At 38.2% G+C, this 26,987-nt stretch overlaps 1 protein-coding gene across 1 annotated transcript in view; it reads right to left on the bottom strand.

Moving 5' to 3' along the window:
• SLC27A6 (solute carrier family 27 member 6) overlaps positions 1-26,650 on the bottom strand; it is a 39,687-nt gene extending 13,037 nt beyond the window's left edge. The window contains exons 1-5 of the mRNA XM_051643663.1: positions 26,137-26,650; positions 17,810-18,016; positions 16,685-16,843; positions 13,559-13,683; positions 1,195-1,389 (exon numbers count right to left, since the gene is read on the bottom strand). Of these exons, the coding sequence (XP_051499623.1) occupies positions 1,195-1,389; positions 13,559-13,683; positions 16,685-16,843; positions 17,810-18,016; positions 26,137-26,650 (1,200 nt within the window). The remainder of the gene's footprint in view (positions 1-1,194; positions 1,390-13,558; positions 13,684-16,684; positions 16,844-17,809; positions 18,017-26,136) is intronic.
• Between the last annotated feature and the right edge of the window lie 337 nt (positions 26,651-26,987).

Genomic DNA, 26,987 nt, shown 5'->3' on the forward strand with positions numbered 1-26,987 from the left:
AAATCAGAAACAAAAGTTGCTCTCCTTTACATATTACTAGATGTCTAGCAGATGTCAATCAGACCGAACTAAAACAAAAACCAGCTACACTTCAGAACACATTGTTTAGTGATCTATAGCCTGTAATATATATCAAAAAACCACAAAAAAAATGCCTGAAGTAAAAATGAACTTAGCCATTTAATTAATACGTAGTTAGCTTGTCACAACACACCAATTGCATAGTAATCAAAAACACATAAAAGGTCCCCAAAATATTTGTTTAAATACATACTTCAAAAAAAAAATAATAAAAACAACCTAGAGAAGTACTTCTCAGGATATTTTTAGCATTCCTTCTCTCTTTATCCTCTTACAGGCTTCTCTGAAACTGCCCTTGTTCAACATTAGTCTGCTTCAGCAGACAAGGGAGTTAACTGCTTCTGCTAACAAGTGTCATGAAGCAGACCAAAGGAACAGCCATCCAGAGGAACTGCACCAAAGCTAGCAGAAGCAGATTGCAGAACTCTTAATTTTATACATGTAACTATAATATTATTATTAATTTGCCATGTTGTTCCACCAACACAAATCCTTTGAGAGAGACTGTGTATGTCACACAACCATAAATTCTCTGGACCAAAACACATAACTTACGAAAAAACTCCTGATGGAGCTTTGGAGTAGTCTCTGAAACTTCCTTGATTTGACAGAGATTTGGAGAAGTTCTATTTCCACATAGAACTGGTAATAATCAACACACTGACCTGGCTAGATAGACCATCCCATATTACCAAGGCCAGGTAGTTTGTCTCTGCACTGCATCTGGTTTGCAGCAACAACTTTCATTCTTCTCATTGAACTCAGCAGTCATAGAATACCAAATATGTGTACATTGCAGGAAGGGTTGGGAGCCAACAAACCTCAGGACCCTTGGAGAATGGTCTTAGGCAGATAGTGAACCTGCTCACAATGTGCTTTAGCTGCTTTCCGTATGACTGAAACTACAGAAATAACTGAAAGCTTACTAAAGATTTTTTTCTAGGAAAAAGAGTATTGAAAAAGACAGAACAGAATTGATTTCAGATCACTCTAAATGGAATTAATGGCCTTTTCTGGATGATAAAATACTTATAGTCTTTCCATATTCATACTAAGTAACACATATACCTTCAGCACTCCCTTTTACAAAGTACAATGTAACTAAACAGTCACCTTGTAAAAGAAATTGGTTCTTCCAACAGATCCAATTTTTCCTGTGTGGTTCATGAAACAAATGTTTCCTTCAGTAGCACCATAAAACTCACAGATTTTAACAGCACCAAATCTGTCTAAGAATTCTCTCCATACATCATTTCTTATTCCATTTCCAAATGCCAGTCGAACATTGTGATTGTTTTCTCCTTCCTTCTGTTAAAAAAAAGAAATATATAATTTAAAATATAAAATATAATTTAAAATACACTGATAATTGCATTTGATTGTTGCATATATTGTGTGGTAAATGTACCTTCCTTAAACACATTAAGTATCAACAAAAACAAAAAAAAGGAAAAAACTAAAAGTGAAAGAAAGATGGAATAGCTTTTCTACTATTACAATGTAGCAAACTGCAATAAAAAACCTATTGTCTTATTGAACAAGCAAATTATTTCCTGAATAATGGATACATTAATTTATATAAATGCTTCCATATTTTAAAAGTTGTGTCATCTCAGTTTGTTTCCACTCAGAGTAGTTAGAAAACTGGGAACAGAGAAAAGCAGGAAATATTTCTCTCAAGGGATTAAAGTTAGCAGAGATTAATAGTTGCTTTCTTGTAACTGCAGACTGATTATAAGAGAAAGATTTCACATGCTTGTAATACTTGTTCCTTCCCACACATTGCAAATGAGTAATCTTTTGTATTTCTTTCAATATTAAGACTTCCAAGGTTTTGTTCAATGTTTCTTGGAATACGTTGTTTCTTGGTGATCTTGAGTCTTTACTGTTTTCAACTCCCACATAATAGTATGTATACATGCAGTTCAGTGAGACTTGCTGATTTTATTAACACATTCCCAAACCTTGCAATTGCATGGAGCATATTTAAAATACAATCAGATTTAAGTAGAAGGCAAAAGATCTAAGTTGTTATTTTGGGTGATTTTTTAAAATTTTACCTATTTTTTTTTTAATAAGACTGCATTTTAATCATTGCAAGTGGCAATACAGAATGTCCAAGAAATGAGACAGCACAAAATAAATATAGATTGAGTTTGGTATCACATACCTTTAGAACTGCATAGAACTCTGGTACTGCAACACTGTCTATATACACTTCTATTATACACACACACAAACTCCTCTCTACATACTTACACACTCATGAATATTCACACTCTTTAAATATTCATGTACATATATCCACATATATATATACACTAAAGAAAGCAGATATTTCCTATATTCTATTCTAGTTTCCTTTTCCCCTCCCAACTCTAATCTGGTATGAATTAGATACATCTTTATAATGAAGATCCATTCAGCACCTTTAATCTAGCATAAAAGCACATCAAATTATTTCCACTAAAAGATATGGTCAGCTGATTGAAACAGGAATTTTTAATAAAATATTTTCCATGTTAAAAACAGTAAAACTTCTACAGAGTACACAGACATAAGAGTTCCTCAGAGGCTTATGTCTTGCCCAAATTCAGTTTTTCATGAGGACTGTAAATTCTCACTTCTGTAGCAAAACTTGCAAGCACAGTGAAATTTTAAGTTCCTCTAAATCACAAAGATCAACCAAGTGGGGTTTTTTTTCCCCTCTTCAAAACAAGTAACAAAAATTCCTTTATTGAAATTCAGAGTCTTTCCCCTGAAAACTAAATCTTCTTGCTGGAATGATTTGGCAAGGAACTAACCCATTTCACTAGATGCAGACAGCTCTTGACAAGCTACAATCTGAAGCACTATCCTATCTTATCTCAAAGCTACATCGCTCATCAGCCTTTCTCAGTCACTAGCCATTCTGTTTTTACAACAACCCAACTCTTTCCTTTTACCTTCTTGTCTACTACATTGGTTTAGCAGCAAAAGTTGTTTCTAAACACAAAAGCTCATACTTCACTGATTTCATGCTAAATCATTATTAACAAGTGCTGCACTACATAGTACAATGAAATTGACTGCGGACATGACCTCCAACAAAGTGTCTAAAAACTATAATGTTTGGAGTGGTTTGTTTTTTCAACTTCAGTTGCAGAGTCACAATGCAACAGCTTAGATTTCCACACATCTGAAAGAAGTTCTGTTCTACTACACATTCAAAATTATTATAAGCTCATGTCCTGGTTTGAGTGAGGATAAAGTCAATTTTCCTTTTACCAATTTTTTTTTCCCCTTCAGTAAGCTTTCTTTTAACTAGCACCAGAGCGTTCCGACTAAGGCTGATAAGAGCGGAATATTTTTTAACTGCTGGGTCTTCAAGGTCGCACCTTCACTCTGATGGCTCAGACACTATGGGGAGATCTATGAACTCCCGTAGGAGGCTGAGTTAGACAGACAGCTAAACTGGCCAGAGATATTCCATTCCATGTATCTATGTAAGCTCAGAGGAAGGTCAGAGATCACAGAAGACAACTTCCTTCCTGCTTCTTCTTCCCTTCTCTTCTGTCCATGGCCAACGTCCAGGGAGGACTCCTTCCATCCATCACCGTCAACCCCCAGGCTCGAGCTCTCCTGACCCTCATCACTCTCTGCTTTCTCCGCAGCAGCTCCGGGATTTTTTGGGACTGTTCCCAGCTCAGGAGATGCTGTGGGAGCTGCTGGGGGTGAGGGGAGGCAATAGGGGTTTTGTACATTTCCTGAACACATTTGTATATAATAGTGTGTATTTTCTTTTATCATTAGTGTTTAATTAAAGCTGTGTCATTTAGTTTTCAATCCAGTAAACTCTCTCTGTTTTTCTCTCTCTCCTTCCCTATCTGGGTGGGAGGGGGAAGGGATCAAGAGCATTGTTGTTGGACCTGAGTGAAACGGTGACAGCTCAACAAATAAGAGAAATTTTTATTATTTTTTTTAAGAGAAAAAGTTTCAGTGCTATTTTGAACTTAATCAGGAAAGCTTTTAACTTTCCCCCCTACCCCTCCTAGAAAATTGTCCAGAATCTTTCAAGTAATATAGTAAACCTTTTTAAAGTGGGTTTTTTTCCTTAAAGTTTCAATGCTAAACAAAAATTAACTTCAGTAATTCAACTGCAGTTATCCCTTGCTGATGCCACTGAATTAGTCAAATGTACTGCCTCTGCTAAGAGATATGAAAAACAGCACAAGGGATACTTTCACAAATAATGTGTTCCACAATGAACAGAAGAGACAAACATGCATGTATATATACACACTAATTTTCTGTTAGACTGCATTGCTTCAACTGCTATGTTTATGATTCAGTAATGTCCATCACAGTTGTACCCAGACTCCCTGAAGAGTACTGCAGGGTTTTCTAGGCAAAAGGAATTAAAACTGTCATGCATTTAGCAGTCTTTCCAACTGTAAGAATGGAAACTATATGCATTTTAATCTCCCAGCAAGATTAATGAGTAGGAAGAGAAAGATTATAATGAGGGAAACTTTAAACACTGATAATTCACATTACTTTTACATATGAGTAAATTAGTATAGATATTTTTTTTCACATTTTTACATAAACTTTTGTATAATTAATATATTACATTAATTCATGGTAGCTTTACCTGTAACTAACTTACAATAGAAAATGAACCATAGTAAATGAAACAGAAATTGCCATTCTAACATCTTTTTCATTACTTGACTGATATATTAATCATCCATATATTGTCCAGATCACTGTCAGAGTCCAACTCTAGGGCAGGCATGTTTGTATCTATGGGCAATGTGGCAAAAAACTGCTGTAGTAAACAAAATAAAATAAATAAGGGAAGGAAATGGGAATCATAGAGTAATTTTGATTGGAAAAGACCTTTAAGATCATCAAGCCCAACCACTAACCTAGCAAACTGGCAAGTCCACCACCATGTCTCTAAGCACCACATCTGCATGTCTTTTAAATACCTCCAGGGATGGTGACTGAACCACCTCCCTGGGCAAGCTGTTCCAGTGCCTGACAACCCTTTCAGTAAATAAATTTTTCCTGATATCCAATCTAAACTTCCCCTGGCACAACTTACAAACCTGTAGTTCCATGTAAGTGTAGAAACTGGCACTTTTCCTCAATGTCTTCACATACAGCTACCCCCTTTTAGTACATTTCTTCATGTACTCTACATTCTTTTAAATTTTATTCCTGTGTCTAGTAAACATATGGTTCTTCTAAATATCGTGTCATCTACAAATGTAGTAACTGTTTTTAATCCACTATCCACATTACTTACAGGAACACTGAGCAGAGCCTGGCCAGTCCCATGCATTGCCTCTCCATTCATTCTTCCCAAAGGAGAGTGAAAAATTATGAGTATCTTTTAAGACTTCTCTCAACAGCTTCCACATACTCTAAAGGCTACACTTTCCTAGCCCATTTGCTTGGTGTGTAACAGTGTCAGAAGCCTTATTACAGTCAAGATAAATGTTTATCTGCTACTACAGAGTCCAGAAATTCCAACAAATGCTAGAAACATCATTGACTGATGCACACGTAGGGTCTCTTAATATATGAAAATTTGAACACAACAAATATGCAGGAACTTATGCTTTAAGCAGACTATAGCACCTAACAGTCATGCTTTAAGTTTCTGCCATATTCAGATGGTATTTCATCAACTAACGTTCATACAGTAGAAAGAATTATAGAAGTAGGAAGAATTCCAAGGAGTCACCTAGTACACACCTCTTCTGAGACAAAAGCTTTGCTATCCCTGTCAGTTCTTGAAATCTGAACAAGCTGTGGCACCTTAGCCACTTAACATGCAGCAATTGTCTGCACGTGTATCCCTAGATAGATGCAACAGCATAGTACCTAGTTAACACTTCCTTTACTAAAAGCTATAATCCTTCACTATTCTCATTTACAAAGGACTTCATGCTTTGCCCTGGTTAATTATCACAAATCAGTTAAAAAAAAAAAAAAAGTGTCCCCTGAGATAATTTGCTCATGATGCGTGTTTCTGAATGTGACTAATCAGCTAATTAGGAAGACAGGTTTTAGAGTATCAGTCTTAGAACATATTTCCAAAGTTTTTAAAAATGTCTGGGTTTTTTTTTTTTTCCTGCCCTGTGATTTTCTTTTCTTACAGAGTGATTCTGAAATTAAATGTGGGTTCACTCCATATCCACTTATTTCCAATAGTAAATGTGAAACATTTTTTTCAGTGCCTTTTTAAAGCATTAATAAGTATGAAATGTTCTTACACCTGGACTGTTCTTCATTCTGTTAAGATCTTTGAACAGTATACCAAATAACTGCATACATCATAAATCAGTTTCTGACACACTCTTTCTCCATTTTGAGTGCTTGTTTCAGTGGTATAGTAATTAAACAACTAGATGTATCTTATTGCACTAAATACCACATACCTGCAATTTTTCATTTGCCAGTCACTTAAGGAGGAAATTATGTGCAGTATCTTCATTATTAAGTTGTTGATAAAAGAAATGCCTTTTTGAAGTGCCATCAGCAGTATATTAACTGGTGCAGCTATATAAAAACATACATAGCAGTTGCTTTAAAAAAATACACGAAAACAGGTTAATTATCCTACTTTAACCATTTTAACAGCAAGAAAAGTCAAATGGAGAGAAGCAAAGGCAACTTCAAGCGAAGGAGAAATGAACATTTCCATAAATGTTTCCTGAGTTATGGCCTTGATGAAACTGAACACAATTTCAGTGTCTGAGAAATGCATTTATTAAACATAAAATATGATTGAAAGACCACATAGGATTTACATTAATGTATTTACAAGGAACGCACATAACAACACATGCACCAGTTCCCTGTAGACACATTAGCCCTGCAAAAAAGGGCACCAGGTAGTTAGTACAGAGACTATGAGAGATATCCTACTGTCGTCATGGTGATGTAAAAAATTCTTCAAGATACATGCTTACATTCACTTTTCAGTAATACCTAATTCTAAATTGCAACTTGATCTTTTGAGCAAAATAATTACATACATTTTAAAATACAAGTAAAAAAAAAAAAACAACAAACAGGAAAGGTATGGAAGAGATGAACCATAATGAAGGAACAGGAATTGTAGGAATAGGACATATCCCGGCAGTTCAGGATCTCGTTACTTGCTTTTTAGTATTGCTCACTCTCACCATAGTTTCATTATTCAATTTCCTCATATTCTAATAGGATTACATTCTAACAAGAGTTTTCTTCCTTTAGTGTTTTGTCTCCATTTATCCAGTGTCTGTGGCTACACTGAAGCAGCTCTCTCACCTGATGACCTCTCCCCAGAAGCAAACTGGAATCTGTTAGACAACAGAAGCCCCATGGGTTGAAATATACACAGATGTAACGAAATAACAAAATTAATACAAACACCAACATAAAGGATATAAGCTTATACTAAGCCTAGTCCCCAGAAATACCAGAGAGACAAGTGGGCCAAGAGGAACCTTCCCACACTCAACATACTTTCTTCTTTTATAAAGATCACAATGTAAGTGGTACGGGCTACACATGTTAGACTGGGTCAGCTGCCCTGACTTAAGCTCCCAGATGACTTGGGGTTACTCATGGCCTGCCCTCCATGGCTGGACTATGATACCGTCCCAGTGAAACCAGGATGTTTTTCTAACAGGAAATCTTTTTTTTAGCTGTATTTCTATTTCTTCAGAAAATTTCTACCAATAATAATTTAAAAAGCTACTGTTGCCTGTGTTCCACAAAGTACTATGAAGTAGAGCATTGTATTTTTGGTGTTTGCCCCAAAAGCCCACAAGTCAAAACAAATGCACAAAATTTTCCAAAGGTCAAGTCAGAGAATTAAAGCATGCACAAATTATTTACTTGGCTCCATACTGTACACAGTATTCTGTGAGCAATATGAAGTTTTGTTTTGTAAAAGTATGACTGTGATGCCTATGCTTTATTATCAGGACATTTTCTGCATGACTCCACTAGCTTAATCCAGAAGATGAGTATCTACAAAAAGAAGCTGGAAGGAAGGAGACCAGTCAAGATACATGATGTCTTAAAGACTCAGAAAAGTCTTAATACACCGTTCTAGAACCAGTAGCTCACTTCGCAGCTAGCTTTCCATGCTAGGTATCAAGACCCAATGCCTCTTATGACCAGAGAAAGTCTATGAACATTGCAGAAGACCTTTTCAGGAAGGAAACCTAAAAATCTTTACCATAATTAGTGGGAAGAATGAGAAAACAGACACAAAATCATCACGTAGATGAAGGACAGCATACCAAGAGAGGTATACCAGTATATTTAAATATTAGAAGGGAGTAGTCAAAATGGATGAGATTATTATCTGCTTTTCAATAAACCTTTTAAAAATTGTACTGTTGTTGTAATCATGGCAGTCTAAAGTACAAAGTTTGTTGTGATATATTTTTTACTAGATAAACTGATACAGTCTGGAGGGGAGGGGGAGAGCAGTTTTGAAATCCCAGGTCCATTTCTAAACTTAATTTCAGATGTGCTGAATAAGTTCTTAGTCTACAAATTTTATTTTCTCCAACTACTACAAACACGGTTCAGTTTTTCTTTTTGACACTGTTACTACTGTAATAAATCAGTAACAACTTGAATTAAGAACTATGTCTGCTTATGACATACAGAAGTGGTCACAGAACTTTCTGAAGAACACATAGGTTAATAGAAGAATAAATAAACTGACAAATTCCCACTGGTAAATAACCAGTCTTATAACTGTGACACAGTAGTGGTCTAAAATATTTATTTGGGGTTTGTGCTGAAAACCTGCAAGAGACTTGACAAATTTTTACTTCATATATTAATGAGAAACATAACAATTTCTAGTAATCATAGAATCCTAGGGGTTGGAAGGGACCTCGAAAGATCATCTAGTCCAACCCCCCTGCCAGAGCAGGGTCACCTAGAGCACATCACACAGGAAGGTGTCCAGGCGGGTTTTGAATGTCCCCAGTGAAGAAGACTCCACAACCTCTCTGGGCAGCCTGTTCCAGTGCTCTGTCACTCTCACAGTAAAAAAAAATTTTCTGATATTCACCTTAAACCTCCTATGCTCCAATTTGTATCCATTACTCCTTGTCCTATCACTGGTCATCACTGAAAAAAGCTTAACTCCATCTTCTTGACACTCACCCTTTACATATTTGTAAATATTGATGAGGTCACCCCTCAGTCTCCTTTTCTCCAAACTAAAGAGACCCAGCTTCCTCAGCCTTTCCTCATAAGGGAGATGTTCCACTCCCTTCATCATCTTTGTGGCTCTGCCCTGGACTCTTTCAAGCAGTTCCCTGTCCTTCCTGAACTGAGGGGCCCAGAACTGGACACAATACTCCAGATGCAGCCTCACCAATGCAGAATAGAGGGGGAGGAGAACCTCTCTTGACCGACTAACCACATCCTTTCTAATGCACCCTAGGAGGCCATTGGCCTTCTTAGCCACAAGGGCACACTGCTGGCTCATGGTCATCCTCCTGTCCACCAGGACCCCCAGGTCCCTTTCACCTACACTGCTCTCCAGCAGGTCAGCCCCCAACCTGTACTGGTACATGGGGTTTTTCTTCCCCAAATGCAAAACTCTACACTTGCCCTTGTTGAACTTCATCAGGTTTTTCCCCGCCCAAGTCTCCAGCCTGTCTAAGTCTCTCTGAATGGCAGAACAGCCTTCTGGTGTCAGCCACTCCTCTCAGCTTGGTGTCATCAGAAACTTGCTGAGGGTACATTCTGTACCCTCATCCAGGTCGTTGATGAAGATGTTGAGCAACACCGGTCCCAGTACCAACAATGAACATAAATTGAGCTAAACTTTAATGGGGACTAGAATGAGATGTTAAGTAAAACCTACATTGTAGAGAAATGCCTGCTGACTCACTTTTCCTTCCTTACCTGAATATCAAATTCATTTCCTTCAAAGAAAAGTGTGGGAGACAGCTATCCAATATACCTAAACCCCGTTCTTACATCTCTTTCCACAACGCTGGAGTAAACAGCAGAGAAATATGTGTAAATTTTGTCTGTTTACTCCAGCAGCACTGACTTCCTTGTTTTCTTGTTATAAATTACTGTTGTCCTAACACAAAAGAGTTTAAATGAAATCAAATTCTTAAGCATCTTTTCTAAAGTCTCTTCAGAGTGCTTAATCCCATCCAAAGAAGCCTTGGCCAAAATGGATCTAGCAGAAAAACCGGCTTGCTTCAGCATAACAAAATAAAGTCTAAAGCTGATATATGTAGTCTTATACATTTGAGGAAACCCCAAGAATACAGGAAGATGATCTGATGCCAAAGGGTAATACTTGCTCAATACCAAATGGACATAGAACAGGATAGATAATGACAGAAAAATTCAAAGCAATTATATAAATAGTTGTGAAATAGACTTTGAACACAAGCAGAAGTGAACACCAGTTTTCATAAAGGGTTTACTAAGTTCATTGTCACGGTTTCACTCCAGATTGGCAATTAAAACAGAGACAACATTGCTCTTGATTCCCTCCCCCTCCCATCCAAGTAGCAAAAGGGAGAGAGAGAATGAGGGACAGAGACTTTCTGGATTAAAAACTAAATGACACAGCTTTAATTAAACACTAATGATAAAAGAAAATACATACCATTATATACAAATGTGTTCAGGAAATGTACAAAACCCCTATTGCCTCCCCTCACCCCCAGCAGCTCCCACAGCATCTCCTGAGCTGTAAACAGTCCCAAAAAATACCAGAGCAGCTGCTGGAGAAAGCAGAGAGTGATGAGGGTCAGGAGAGCTCGAGCCTGGGGGTTGATGGTGATGGATGGACGGAGTCCTCCCTGGATGCCGGCCATGGATGGAAGAGAAGAGAAGAAGCAGGGAGGAAGTTGTCTTCTGTGATCTCTGACCTTCCTCTGAGCTTACATAGATACATGGAATGGAATATCTCTGGCCGGTTTTGCTGTCTGCCTAATTCAGCCTCCTACGGGGGTTCATAGATCTCCCCGCAGTGTCTGAGCTGGTAGAGCAAAGACACAACCTCGGAGTCCCAGCAGTTACAAAAACATTCCAGTGTTTGTTATCATTTCAAGCTGGAACACTTTGCTACAAGTTAAAAGAAAGTTTACTGAAGGAAAAAAAAAAAATCAGTAAAAGGAAAAGTGGCTTCATCCTGGCTCAAACCAGGCCAGCCTGCAATGAAGAAAAAGCACAATTTTTAAAGGCAGGACCTTCATATGATTTGACTTTCCTTATGGCCATTAACTTGAGTTTTCCTGTAACTTTTTTTTTTTATTATAAAGTCAAAAAAACCCCAAACAACCTAAAAAAATTAAAAAATTAAACAAACAACAAAACATCAATAAAAAAGAAACAGAGAGAGAGACAGAAGGGTATCACTATTCTGATTTCACATAACAGCCAGTTCTTTGCTGAGGCATGCACAGGTAACAGTTGCATTATATCTAACTTCTGTACATTTTCACAAATATCTTTGTGCTCTCCTAAATATTTGGTTAAATTAAAAGTGGATTTTTGTTTAATGTTGGAAGCTGTTAAGTATTTTTATTTAATATAAAAAATAAAATCTGTTTATGATCATAAGTAACTGTAAAGGAATTTATTAAAAGGCTTAACCAGATAAGACAATGTATAATGTAACATTTAGTATTTATTATTGAAACTCAATAGGACAACCTGCATCTCATAAATGGATGGAAGTTGTTAGCATTAGCAAAATGAATTATAATTTATACTGGACTATGAATGTTTGCTTCATATTAATTTTGACATATATAGTATAAATATTTGAGGATAGAAAGTCAGTTGGATTTGCTATGCAACAGGTTATACCCATTCAATTTATATTATTCTATACATTTGAATAAATGCCAATAAATATTAAGCACCTAGTGTGGAAAACTGTTATTTTCTTCCCCACACAAGTCTAAGCAAAATACCTTTTAAGCCAGCGAACGTCTCTCCTGATTATGCCCAGCTAATGAACTAAAACAGACTTTTTACTCAATTACAACTGAACCCAAAACAACAGATGTCGCCCGGAACAGAAAGGACAAGGACAAGCCATCCTGTGCCCCTGGCAGTCACCGCCCTAAGCTGGGGCTCATGGACGCTCATTGGCTCTAGACAGTGACACTGAGGGGACAGGTGGGTCACGGGGGTATCAAAGGCAGCGAGGGCAGCAGGTGGGCCCTTCCTTCCTCCCTGAGGCCAGTTCGGACGGTTTCTGCGTGGGACACCCCCCTGCTGCGGACACTGGTGCTGGGACCCTGCCTGCCTGCCTCCCCCGGGTCCAGCCTGAGCCTTGGTCCTTAACCCTCTCCCTCAAAAGCACAGGACCTCTTGCATCGCCTCCCTAAAGGCCACTTTCTCACTACATATATATTTATATCCCTGGTAGCCATTCACATTTGCATTGTCCCTAAACATCATCCCTCGGTTTGTGTTAACCCTTAATGAACCTATTAGTTTGTGGAGTAAATCTTGGCTTTAGAGGCAATTTCTGAGCGTGGTGGGGTGGGGGTGCTTTCTAACTACCACCTGAAATACGGTCCAGTGGTGGCTGTTCCTCCGTGAGAGGCGAGTGCCACGTGTGACCCTCGGGCTCATTCACAAACCCCTCCACATCAGGAGGGGGAGTCGCAAAAGCACCTGACAGCCGGGAGCCCCCCGGTACCGGCTTGCAACACCTAGCTTAGCCCAAACGTCTGAGGCTCTCCCTATTGTCAATACATAGAAGCAAACACATACAAGAAAATAGGCAGATCAAGAGTTAATTAAATTAACCTGAGTCAGCTATACTTTGTACTCGATATCATACTTCACATTACACTTTGCATTTGATACTATACAGAAAGACCATCATAGCACTGACTGACAAGGGAAAAGAACTGCTTTCAAGTTAGGGCTAACAAAGTTTCAGAGAGGAATGTAACTTTCACAAAGCTAGCTTTTTTTAATCTGGAATAGATTTCTAATTGAAACAAAAGGCATTCCTCCTTTGAACCTCTAATCTAGACCAAACCCCTTCCAAATTTTAAAATATGGTTTAGATAGTCTCAAAATAAGCACATGCCACAGCTAAAACAGTGCTAAAATCTGACCTACAAAACTTGAGACCTCTGATATACTTACGTGCTAAGAAACACAGTTTTGATATTTCTGAAAAGACATTGAACAATTTTCTGAACTTACACTGCAAAAGTCTGTGAAACAGTATTTTTTCACTAAATTATAATTAATCAGGTTTTGATCTGAAACTTTTAATACTTTAATATCTTCTTTATTCAAGCCATTTTTTTAAATCATTTACAGATCACCAAATATTTGAAGAACCTCACATAAAAAGGAAAGGCAGAGAGACAGGTTCACTACGTTTTCTTTCCCTTTTAGCATAAACACATCAAGAACAACATATCACCTAAAGATGAACAGCCATAATTTTGTATCCACTTACCACTGGCTGGCTACAAAGGTAACGGCAAAGCTCTCCAATGTACTGGATGACAGTCACATTGTACTTTTTGCAGTCACTCCAAAACTGACTAGCTGAGAACTTCTTTTTTAAGACACAGGTTGCACCTTCACAGAAACAGCAGAAAAGGAAATGAAGTATGTTCTCTATATTGCAGCTTAGCTAGCTATGTTCACTGTTTCTATCACATAGAACACAGAAGGAACTAGAAGCAGTCTCATTCAGAGAACTATATGGTATTCAAGCTGTTTTATTACAAGACCCCTATATTCAAACCTGGTAGACAAAGAAGGGAGATTAGCCCAGTCTCCTCCTTGGTGAAATATTAAAACAATAGGTAAGATGTTAAAAACAAGAAGACAGCTTCTCTTTATTGGTGTTCAGGTTGGGTTTCTGTGGTGGGGCTCTGGCAGCAGCGGATGGGGCACACGAGTGGCTCCTGTGAGAAGCTCCCCCTGGCTCCAGACCTGTCTCTAGCCAAGGCCTTAGTGATTAACATACTTAAGAAGGGGAAAAGGAAACTGCTAAAAAGATCTGCAGGGGGGACAGGAGAGAAAGGGAGGCAAGAATAATACCTGAACAGAGATCAGAGGTCAGTGAGGAAGGAGGGGGAAGAGAAATGCCACAGCGGACTCTCCCCTGCAGCCCATGAAGGACCATGGCGGAACAGATGCAGATCTGCAGCCCTGGAGGACCCCACACCAGGGGAGGTGACTGTGCATGACTGTTAGAAGCCTGTGAGCAGTCTGTTCCTGATGGACTACACCTCACGAGAGGGACTCATGTCAGAGGGGTTCATGAGGACTCTCTGTCATGGAAGGGACCAAATACTGGAATGGGGAAGAGTGTGAGGATGGGGTGGTGATGTCGAAAAAGCCAGGTCAGCATAAAAGATTGAAGGGGGTCTTTACTGAGCTTATCTTGGTACCAAGAAGAGTTGAACGGAAAATGCTAACCATTAATGTCCTTAGCCCTGAGTACTAAGTGAAACAGGTGATAGAAAACAATGAATAATTAAACTTCCTGCAAACTTACCTCATTAACATTAAAATATCCTCCTTTATGATCAAAGGACCTCCTACTCAAAAAAACCCACCTACCATAAGCATGTATAGGGAAAAGTAGAAGCACTATCACTTTAAGTGGAAGCAAGGAACTAGTTAACCAACCCTCTAGATTAATTATATCAGTATACTTAGAGACAAGGTAATTTTGCATTTTTTGGTGTATAAAATAAGTCCTGTACTGTGGGGAAGCTGTGCCAGCTTTGTGTACTGTAAACCTTGCCCTTTGTTCTGTGCAGAACTGGAATAAAAAAATTTTATCTTGACTCTGTGTGTGAACTGTTTTTTGCACACTGGATGTAGATCTCAAATGTGGAACACCATTTTTGGCTGCCCAGATGGCATGGCCATAAGGCATTGCACGTATCATCTTGCAGTCCCACAGTGGAGTATGGAATCAGACAGGTCTCCAGCACACATTGACCTGTTGAGCAGGGACCCATCCAAATCCCCTCCCATGTTAGGCAGTGAGCAACTCAAAAGTACAATGTCAGAAGGAGATAATTGAATAAGGGAGGACGAGGAAAGTGAAGTCATTGAACAGAGTATTTATCCCATATGAGTTGCGTAAATGACATATGGATAACGCTCCACATCAGCCATCCTGTAGACTACACAGTGGTAGCATACAAAATTGTGCATGTAGAGGCTTGATAACTGGCACGGGGAAAAAAACAGGGGGTCAGAGCTGAGTTTGCAAGCACATGTGAAGGGAGAGCCACCCATACCTGCTCTGTGGGGAGCCAGCCCGTTCCCCAAGGGACTGCTGCTCTCCAGAGCCTGCCTGGCTTCAGCTGCCCAAGCCTGACACCAGAACTGGAGCCAAACATGTTTGGAATCCGCAGCTGCCTGCCCGGTCCTCCTTTTACATATCGCATTGATGAGAATTAGGACCTCACCCCGAGCAAGGGGTATGTCACCCTGCGAGCCCCACTCCCATTGGATGCCCAATGGGAAGCCCACACCTTCCAGCCTGGTGAGCTGGTATACATCCAAACTTGAGCCATAAAAGTAAAGCACTCTTCCTAGTGATCTTGACTACATGCACAGCAATGAAGACAGAAGGAGCCAACTCCTGGATCCACTACATTAGAGTGAAAAAGGCATCCCTAGAAGAACAGGTGGCTTCAACCTGTATTGTGGACTTAAATCTGAAGATCTCCAGAAATAACTTGAACTGGTGAACTGCAACTGGCATTCAGAGAGTGTCTATGGGGAGCTGAACTATCCCTGAGGATTGCTGATATATTATTTTATGTATTGGCTGTATTAACCTCTATACCTTTCATCTTGAGTTGCAGAAATTCAAGTTGGTTTGAGAACAATGATCATTTTGCTAAGAAAGGAAGCTGCGATTTTGTGACTTTTGACCGTGTTGATTCATTTCTTTACTGAAATGGTTGACAGGCACTGGAACAGGGAAGGGGCTGAGTCACCATCCCTGGAGGTATTTAAAAGACTTGAAGATATGCTTAGGGACATGGTTTAGTGGTGGACTTGGCAGTGCAAAACTATTCTGTTACTGTATTCCACCATATAATGCTTAGTCTCTACATATACTAATGCACTTCATACACTGCCAAAATATTATATTTACGAGGAGTCACATGGAAAAGAGAAGGGGTAATGGGCACAAGTTGCTCCTGGGGAGATTTCAGTTGGATACAAGAAGCAAATTTTTCACCAGGAGGACAATCAAACATTGGAATAGTCTCCCAAGGGAAGCGGCAGATTCCCCCACATTGGACAGTTTTAAATCTCAGCTTGACAGGGTCATAAGCCACCTCATATGAAGTATAGGAGTACCTAGAAAGCTTGGACCAGATGATCCTTGAGGTCCCTTCCAAGCTGGCAGTCTACAATTCTATGATAAAAGAAAGTAAAAACATTTGTGACACTAATTACTATAACTAATGCAGAAATATAGAGCTATTGCAAAAAAAAAAAATTTAGTTCCCCTAATGAGTGAACCTAGGTGTGTTTTATATATTTTTATAATAATTAATTGTCTATTAACAACACAGTTAAATATAATGAGCCCTACCCAATTCAATGCATCCACCAATGCCAAGAAGAGATGCTGCACTGTGATAAAGAGGCAGAGTAATATAAATTATATCTTCTGTCGTAGCACCAAAAGCCCACAGTCCAGCAGCTCCTTTAAGAACCTGCATGTGACTGATGATTGCAGCCTTTGGAAGACCTGTAATGAGAACACAAAACTATTACAAACAAAATCCTCCTACCTGGAGAATTCTACATTTTTACCTAGACCTCCTTACTTTTGACTGGCAAGCTCATCTATATTTATATTAGTAGTGTTATAAACATATTTGACCTCTTGACAATAATTATACCTTCTTAAATTTTTACTCTAGACTGACATTTTTATTTCATAACCATTCCCCAGAACCTGAAGCAAACAAATTAAATACTAGTTTTGTATGAGGGAACAAACCCATACATGCAACTTCATTTTTAAATCTCTTGTGACTAAAACTGTTTTATTCAACTGAAGAAGAATTCCAATTTGTTTATCTTAACAGCATCATGCCACTTCTCATGTCAGTGATTAGGGTTTTTTTTAAGTCTTAGCTTCTTAGCTGCTGGAGCACTGTTAATAAATTCAGCCATCTGTTTCTAAACTAAAAGGCTATAGTCACTTAATCCTATTTTCTTTCTGTGCAGTGACCTGCATAGAACATGACTTAATGAAGAAAAAAACAAGTATCAATTTGCTTGTTTGAAGATTGTTTTTTAAAGTTCTCTGTATAATGTTACCTATATTAGCTGGGCAGTGGTATGTGATCAGAAAATAATATTTATCATTGTAAACCCACTGAAAAAGCAAAATATTTTATAAACACCTTAGTGAAGTAATAAGAGGTAAAGCTTCTCATAATATTTGCAAAATACAGCAAAATTAAAAAAAAAATTAAAAAACCAACAAGCAAACAAACAAACAAACAAAACAACAGGAAGAGAAGCCCATAAACCACTGGAGATAAGCAGTCACTGAAAAGAGACCTGCTTACTTCCTACCATAATGCTTCTATGCAAAAAATTAATATTCTACTATGAAAAGATGAACCGTAAGATTACAGTTGTGGAAAATCAGGTTTCCACATGAAATCTGAATGAAAATACAGGCTCTTTAGCAGACTTGTACCTGTTGTTCCTGAAGTAAATATATATAAAACGGATGACTTCAGGTTGTTGGCAGAGCGTTGATTAACCGGAACAGGGTCCTCAGATGCAGCCTCTATTTTGTCTAACAGGGTATGCACACTTGGTAAAGCAGAGTCTTTGGTCATTATCCAAACACTAATGTCTTTTTGGAGGTCAGCAAGAATTTCTTCCAGCGTCCCAAGCAAATCTTAAAAATTAACATAAAATAATGTTACATTATATCTTCACAAAACTAGTGAATAATTTTTTTTTCCTCAAAGTTTTGCTTCTTACAGTAGAAAGAGGAATAAAAGTCACCTCAATGGACATAAATACATTCAATAAAATAATTATAAGCTAGAATACAAATTCACTAAAACAGGATATAATGTGGTAAAAATACTGTTGACCCAACAGGGTCTGATTGTCAGCTAGCACTCAAGGCAAAATGGTGAACACTGACTACAAGGCCGCTTTTTCCCACCACAATTTGGATAACCCTTAGTCATTGCTAAAACCAGAATGAAGTGTAGTTTAGCTTCAACTTCAAACAAATCATGAAGAAATCAGTTAAAGATGCACGGCAAATATATACATAGCTGATAATTACAGTGCATGCTTCTCTGGATACCCTCCACAGCAATCTCTCATCAAGCAGTATTTTTAAAAAAGCACAGAGTTTAAAAGAAACATACAAATAAAAAACTGTATCATGTATGTAGATAACCAAATTTCACAGAATAGAAATATGATAAAGGCTCATGGTTATTTGGACATTACCAAAGAACCATGTGGCTATTTAGGTAGTTCTTTGAGTGTATCAGACACTTCAACAAATCTGATTTTAGGTACATCAGACTTTTTTTGGTTTTTTTACACACTCATGTTCATTCACTGAAAGCTATTCCTACTATTGGATTTTACTTGGATACAAATAAAAACTCACAAAATAAAACCAGCAGCATATCAGGAAATAAAACATGTGAGAGACTCCCACACTAAATTAAAAGAACAAATATAAAGAGAGACCAATCCTTATGTAATACATTTGGTATTTGCATTGACCTTTTAAAGCATTTTTTACTATCTGTCAGTTTCTCAGAACACTGCACAGGCATTAAACTATTCATTGAATAAAGTTCTCAGACATAGGAATGATATTACTTTCAATAGAATTATTCATGCACCTAAAGACCCATTTACACTTAAGTGCTTTGCTGGATCTCAGCCTATGTAATTAATCTTGCAAATATTCCCATGGGTATAAGTTAATGTTATTACCTCCGTTTTTACAGATGAAGAAAGTTGCCACGACGCACCATGAATCTCATAATGAGGCATTGACAGCACCAGCACATTTCACAGATATTAAACATGGATACCATTAAGAGAACCACCTTGCATAATTTTTCTGCCAAAATAACTGAAGATTTTTTATCTTTCAGAAAACTACTTCTGTAAGTACAGACTGCCATATATACTTTAATGAATGCTATATTAATCTCTACTACTAGAACTGAGGTATAGCCCACTCTTGCCAACTAAACATACATTTCAAAAACCTAAAGCCTATAAAGTACAAGATTTATATATTTTATGGACATGTAGCTAATAGATCTGGTGGAGTGTGACATTAAATTATTTGTGTTCCAGCCTTCCTTCACTGCAGAATAACTTCACAAAGAAATCACTCAAATACTGATGAAAACCCCAAAGACAGATAGAATTATAGAATCATAGAATCATTAAGGTTGGAAGAGACCTTAAAGATCATCAGTTCCAACCCCCCACCATGATCAGGGAACCCTGCCACTAGATCAGGTTGCACAAAACCTCATCCAACCTGGCCTTAAAAACCTCCAGGGATGGGGCATCAACAACCTCCCTGGGCAACCCATTCCAGTTCCTCACCACTGGAGAACTTCTTCCTAATATCTAACCTAAATCTCCCCACTCTCAGTAAAACTATTACCCCTTGTCCTATCACTATCTTCTCTGATGAAAAGCCCCTCCCCAGCTTTCCTGTAACCCCTTCAAGTACTGGAAGGTGCTGTAAAGTCTCCCTGGAGCCTTCTCTTCTCTAGGTTGAACAGCCCCAACTCTCAGCCTGCCTTCATAGCAGAGGTGCTCCAGGACTTCGATCATCTTGGTGGCCCTTCTCTGGACCCTCTCCAACAGGCCTATATCTTTCTTGTGCTGAGGGCACCAGAACTGTACACAGTACTCCAGGTGGGGCCTCAATCAGAGCAGAGGGGCAGAATCACCTCCCTGGCCCTGCTGGCCACTCTTCTTTTAATAGCTTTCAGTTTGAATCATTAGAGTACAGTCCCCTTCCACTGCACATAGCAATAGAATGAAAAAATAAGAATAAAAAATAATGTTAAGAATGATAGTGTTAACTGCAGGAAACTTAATGCACTAAAATTCAGGGTTCATTGGCATATTAGTTCTCTTTCGCTATCATATAATAAAATTAGGGTGGGTTTTTTTCATGTAATAAATATGAAAATATAACAGTATTATTTATAATGAAAAACAGCTAGTAACAAACCAATGTGACAGAATACCAATATATTTTTTGTCATCTAATTCTGATTCGTGTTTTCCTACTATACATAACTGTATGTGTATGTCTCCTAAATAATACTAAGGATAGTTTCTGTAGGTACAAGTTAGGCTGAGAATCAAGCAAAACAAACACAGTATTAGAAGTGGTTTGAGTCCCACTTCTGTTCTCAAAAAGGATAAAGGCATATATCTGTCTTTATTGGTGCACTGGATCCAACTACAGTGCCAGCAAAGATGTTAAGCATTGTACATTGTTACAGAATGTTAAGAATTTCTTGGCTTCTCCAGCTTCCAGTAATCACCTAAGCCAGATTCTGCTGTCCATCCTATGTAGTGTCCTTTCTGGTTAGAAAATGTGATGTACCAATACTGAGCAAAGCTGCCCAAAAAAAGCTATCACACAAAATTATCCTGTGTAACTGTGTCATTCTACATTAAATTTCCCCTATTGTTTAACTAAAAACTATTCTCTTGCAAAAGGCCTGGCAAAAAAAAACCCCCCTCAGTGAGTATCACTCTTTTCAATGACCACAGATACCAGTGGAATCATTGCAGCGTTTCCTCATTTTCAATAGTTAAATTCATTCCTTCTTTCATTTCCCTGAACTGTTTTATTTTTTAGATCTTCGAAAGTGATGAAGACGAAGCTGTACTACCTACAAACTCTTAACTTCTCTATAGAAGACATTTTTATTTAGGACTGCATGACATTTCACAAATATTTATAGTTTTTTTTAGTATTCAGAATTTCTAGGTAAGATGTGCACCAAGTTCTCTGTGTATTTCCGTAATAGGAAGTGCAGGTGTGTCCAAAAGAAGAGGACTTACCTCTTATTTTTGTTTTTCCATCTTTTGTTTCCTTTCCTTCAAAGGAAGAAAGATGGCAACTATTAATTTTAACTTAATCCTTTAAGATTCAAGAATGACAGGATGGCCTACGTCCCTTTTAGTAGACTGAAACATACTTACTCTATTTAAGATCAACCTTCAAATTAAACATACACAGTATTTGTTCTCTCAATACTCACTCATAAAACCTGCATTTTTTGTTTTTGCACAGAGGCTTGCTTGTTGTTTTTTTTTTACTTCTGCTGAACTATGAACAGAGAATACTGTGCTCAGGTTTCTAGTACTTGGAACAATATGTAAAGAGCTTGTAATTACACATTATCTTGAAATATCTAGTTAGCTAGTAGAGAACAGCAGAAACAGTAAGTTACTTCCTGAATATAAAAGGTAATTTAAAACAGCTGTATTCAAAGTGCCAGGAACTGAAAATTACTTCTGAAACACACAGGAGCACAGGGTGTTTGAAGATAACTCTCAATTGTACTAACGTACTTCCAAAGAATAATTCTGATGCCAGTCAACTACTGTTTCATTCCATGAACATCTGTGCCAGATGTTGAGTAGGCCTCATTGGTGTTTACATATCATCTTGTCCATGTGTCAGGAAGAAAAAAAAAAAAGAAGACCTTTTTTTGAGGAACTATAGTTTGTTTATTTCTAGAGGTACATGGTATGTGTACTTTATTGTATAGGAAAGCTATTACAGTAAAGAAAATCAGCTATTTAAGCCTGTAATTTCTCTCAAGTATCTATTTGCTTTTTAAACTATGGAAGTATATTCAGGTTTTGGTTTATTTGTTTTGGAAGAAATTACCGCTTATTTAAATTTGGCAATGTAGTCAGTTCTCTGTGCATTGTTTACATAATTTGTATATGAATATCACCATTTGCTAACTATTTGGCTTCCCCAGGAAAGAAAAACATCTGTAATGGATCAAGATGAATATGCATATTCACTGTTTTTGCTTTTTTCCCCTTTTACTTTCAAGCATTTCATTATTCAACAAAAAGTTTGTGAAACTGTTGAATTAAATTTGCATTCATATACAACTTGATTACATCTTTTGAGAAAGCAAGGAAAATATGTTCGGGTTTTGAACTATTTTTCTAGCCTTCAAGTCACACAAAAGGGTTTTTATGTTATTTTCTAGCAAAGAAATCGTGCATCGTGTTGGCAAGGACACAGTTTTACACAGATGAAAAGAACACATCAGATTATGAAATCAGCTTGTACCGAACAGAAAGTTACTCAGATGGAAAACTGTATGAAATGGTCTTTATATAATTTTGATGTGTTCCCTGGTTGATATTTTCAGTAACCTATGGCAAATCCAAACTTTCCCACACTGTCTGGCCTCAGAAAGTAATTATTACTTGTACTTGATGCCCTAAGTATTTCCTTACACTCAGCACTTATGGTCACTAAGCAATAATAATAGAAAGTACAAGTCAGCTCCAAAGATAAAATATAACCCCTTGGTCAAGCAAGACTCCAATGAATATAAGTGTAGCCTTAAAAAGTGTCTTCATTTTAAGCAATTACTTCCTCCTCTGTTTAACCTGTAGTTTTTAAACAAAATAGGTGGCATAATCCGGTAACAAAGTACTAAGGATTAATGACTTTTAAACAGGCCAAACTGCTGTTCGAGTAAGTTAATACTGGCAGTCTGATAGAGAAAAGTATATTGCTTCTTTTTGTCTTTTAAAAGCTCCTCATTTACTTATATGTTAATTAACTACTGTTTTGCTAAAAATGCAGTTTTGAACTCCAAGTTTTTAATCTCTTTCAACAAGCGTTCCCCAGAATGGGAGTGGTAACAGACAGGGTTTCTGGGAACGGAAGAGTGAGCATGTTGTGTAACAAATTAAAGCAAGAGCTAAATGATCTGAGAACACGGCAGAGAAATTAAAGTAGTTAAAGAAAAATGCCCTCTATGCCAAAAAGGCAACTGAATATACCGGGAAGGAACACGAAGTCTAAATACGGACAAATCAGAGAACCTATATTTGCCTCAAAGCCTGCAGTTGGATGAAAAGGGAAAACAAACAAACAAGTTAGTAGATCATGCTAAATGAATTAAAAGAACGTTGCTGTCATAGAAAAAAAATCAACCTTGTAGACATACCCATTTCATATAAGAACTGACAAGAGGGAGAAATTTTGAAGTATTTATAACTTATCTGAGACTTAAGATTAAAACATTGAATTTTAAAGTGTTTGTAGAATACCTAAGTCAAAATCAAACCCTCAGAACTTAAGTACTATTGGAAGACTCTAATCTAAAGTTAGAAAAAGTGACTGAAATATCAGAGAATTGTCAGACCAGAAGAAAGTCTGACTGCAAGTGCTGAAGGAAAGACAAGATTATACTAGGTGGACCAGGTTACCAAACCACAACCTCGGAAAAATATGCAGGCTCAAAACAAAACTGAAGAGTAGAAATTTCACAAATGAAAGTGATTTTGCAAGATGCAGCATGAAAGACTGAACAATGTGTGGAAGAAATTGCAGCAATAAATAGTACTTAGCCTATTTGGGTAGAGGTATCACATTTGCAAAAAAAAAACAACACAATTTTTTTTTAAAAAAATGACAAGATGTACCAAATGAAGCTGTAAGATGCAATCAACTCATGCAGAGGAAGCCTACACCACCATTCTGAGTAGGGAAGATTTAGGAATAAAGTATTATCTGTGGAAACTGTTCCAGATACCAGCAGAAACAGACATCTTCCTCCAGGACAAATGAATCCTTTCTATTAAGTGGATTTGAATATGGGTTCCTGTTTTAATGTGCCATTTCAGGATTTCAAAAGCTACTTTGGTCCTGCTGAGCACAGCCAGTTCATGGTCAAGTTGTTAACACCATGATTTCTGTTGTGCTGCAGTATATAAACATGATCAAGGGTCATCCAACATATTAAAAAGATAGTTTTATAACAGTTACAAGAAAGGGATTTCCTAGGTCAAGCCTATGTTTGTTTGTGGAGGGTAAAAAGTCAACATATTTTTGAAAATTAGTTTCCACTATCCTGAAACAATAACATTACATACTAATCTCTGATTAAGAAAACAATCTTAGTTGCCAAACATCATGTCTGACTATGATGACAAAGATAGATACTGAACCAGACATTGATTTTTTTTGGTGTAAATATAAATAAATAAATATATGTAAGGGAGGGGGAAAAAAACAAAACCAACTATGCTCCAGCTATGCACAATCCTATGGAAAACAGTGCCACAAGAGCAAAACACTCAAGAAAGTTCCAGTCGTGCCTACTGATAAGGAAGGGTCCTTTGAAACACACACTAACACTGGTCAAAAAAGATGTAATTGACCTCTGAAATTACCTCACTGGTTGTATAACCTCAGTGTTAAATACTGCCCTGCAAATTGCGAACATTAGAGGGAAATTATTATGTACAATAGTTATGTATGGTTTTGTTTCAAGAGTGCTAGGACTTAGTTTTCACAGTCACCAACAGGTACATGAACTGTGAGTTGCAAAACCTTGACTCCTTTGGAGAGGCTCCTTTTCCATATGACATGGCCAATAAACAAGGACCTAACAGGTCTTCAACTTTTTTTCATAGATACAGATTTTAAAAAGCCTCAACAACCCAAAGAAGAATACTGTGGAGCCTTGCAGGCTCAAGGGACTGACAAACTTAATACAGAGAATAAAACCCATGCATAAAATGTCAGCTTATGTCGCTATTGTATTACCAGTTTGCACGTAACCCTTTTGTGAACAGGGACTGTCTTCTACAACAAGTTGGTTCAACATTCTTAAACCAGCATACCATATAAAATCAGAATGCCAACACTTGTAATTAAAAATATGCAAGGGAAAAATTTAAAAACATTTTTGAAAGCAGAAATTTGCAGCAGCAGAGAACAGATGGAAAGGAATTCCAACATTTATGTGTCATTGATGCAAACCCCACAACCTGTATAAGAGGAGAAAGGCAAGAAGTTTTGAAAGACAAATAAGGTAAAGTAGACTAGAAATAATAGAGTGCCAGGACAACATTAATATTTAGTATTTTGAAATCTCCTCCTCTGACCAAACATCAAGGTTCTGTGTGATCTTTTACCATTGCAGGTTCATTTGCACTTGATTATAAAAGCTGAGGCAAGTTTAGGTTTTCAACCTGTCTTCAGTTTATACATGTACATAATTGAAACCCAGTTTGCATATACAATGCACGTTATACCTACATCAATATATTACATTCTTTCAAAGCACTTAATAAAACTGTAATAGTCTGGAAACCTACACATCACACACTCTTAGCTCCTATTCAATGACAGTGATTTCTTCTACAACACCAACAGAAGTTGCTTATTATAAATCAACCTCCTCTGTGCTACACCTGTAAAATACCCTCTCAGTTTTAGTCCCTGGAAGACTGCTGTACCTCTGTGAACAGCTGTACAGTAAAGGTTTTACAGTCTGAGCACAGACCTAGTTTTCAGTGGTTTTGACCACTAGAAAGATGTGGAGATGTTACAGAAGAAAGCATGTGACATAAATAAGATGAAAAATTACTATCTAAAAAAGGAATTAAATGGAAAATTATCCTTAATATATAATTTCAATGTTTTCTAAGACATTAAGAAACTATTGAAGTGATTAAATGCTTGAAACAGGCAGTACTTTGATGTTGAAAACTTTCCTGCAACTCATACTTTTAAGGAAAGCTTTAACATATGTCCCCAAATCATGTACACCATGCTTGAGAGGCTTCAGCCTTACCATTCCTTGAACTCCTTCTAACCCTACACTTCTTTTATTCTGTCAACATCTGAAAATTAGGTTTTCAATAAAGGAGCTAGAGGGAGATATACACTGTGGAGATGTAACAGCAAAAGCTTTGAATGTATGAATCAGGCATATACTCTACCTGCTCCCACTACAAGCATCTTGGGCTCACAGCTATTGACACAATGCAGGAGAGATCTGGAGCGGACATTGAAGTTTAGGAAAGCCACCACACAGCCCAGCTTGGCCAGTCCAAACCACACGTGGATGAAGTCTGGCTCGTTTCCCATCAGCAAGGCCACCGTGTCTCCCTTCTTCAGACAGCCGTGATGTAGGAAGACCTGTGCTATTCTGTTACTCCTTCTGTCTACATCCCGGTAGGTGTGCACCTTCCCTTCATAGATGAGGAACGGCTTGTGGGGCTGCTTCTCAGAGAGCTTCACAAACTTGTCCAGGACGGTGACAATCCTGCCTTGCAGCTGGTACATCTCCACTCTCAGCCCATAGATCAATACTTTCAGCAGGTATCTCAGGTCAGCCCAAAAGTAGGGGAAGAGGAGTTTCTGAATGAGGTGCAAGGAGACAATCCCAGCAGCAGTGCTCGGTACCCAGGAGGGCAGCACTAGAAGGGAACAAAGGTCGTACCACCCACTCATTTCCCCACGGCCCGGCGGCTCGACGCACGGCGCCCGGACGCGGATTGCAGCCGGTCAGGGGGCGAAGGACGAGAAAGCTGGTACGGGCTCAGGATCTTCCCTCTCTCTTCTCCTCCGGAGAGCTGCTCCGCCGCCCTGGAAGCACGCAGCACCTCCCGGCCAGGCAGCAGCAGGGCAGGAGGAGTCGGACAAGCCGGCACACGCCGACCCCGCCGTCCGGCTCTGCCCGCGGGGCCCCCGCCCGGGGCCGCCCGCCCATCCGCCCGCCTCAGGCCGCCCTCAGGCCTCCCGGTGCTGCGGCGGCCCCCTCAGCTGCGGGGGGTCACGCCCGGGGCAG

Source organism: Apus apus, chromosome Z (assembly GCF_020740795.1).
Source record: "Apus apus isolate bApuApu2 chromosome Z, bApuApu2.pri.cur, whole genome shotgun sequence".
In the NCBI taxonomy this organism is placed as follows: domain Eukaryota; kingdom Metazoa; phylum Chordata; class Aves; order Apodiformes; family Apodidae; genus Apus; species Apus apus.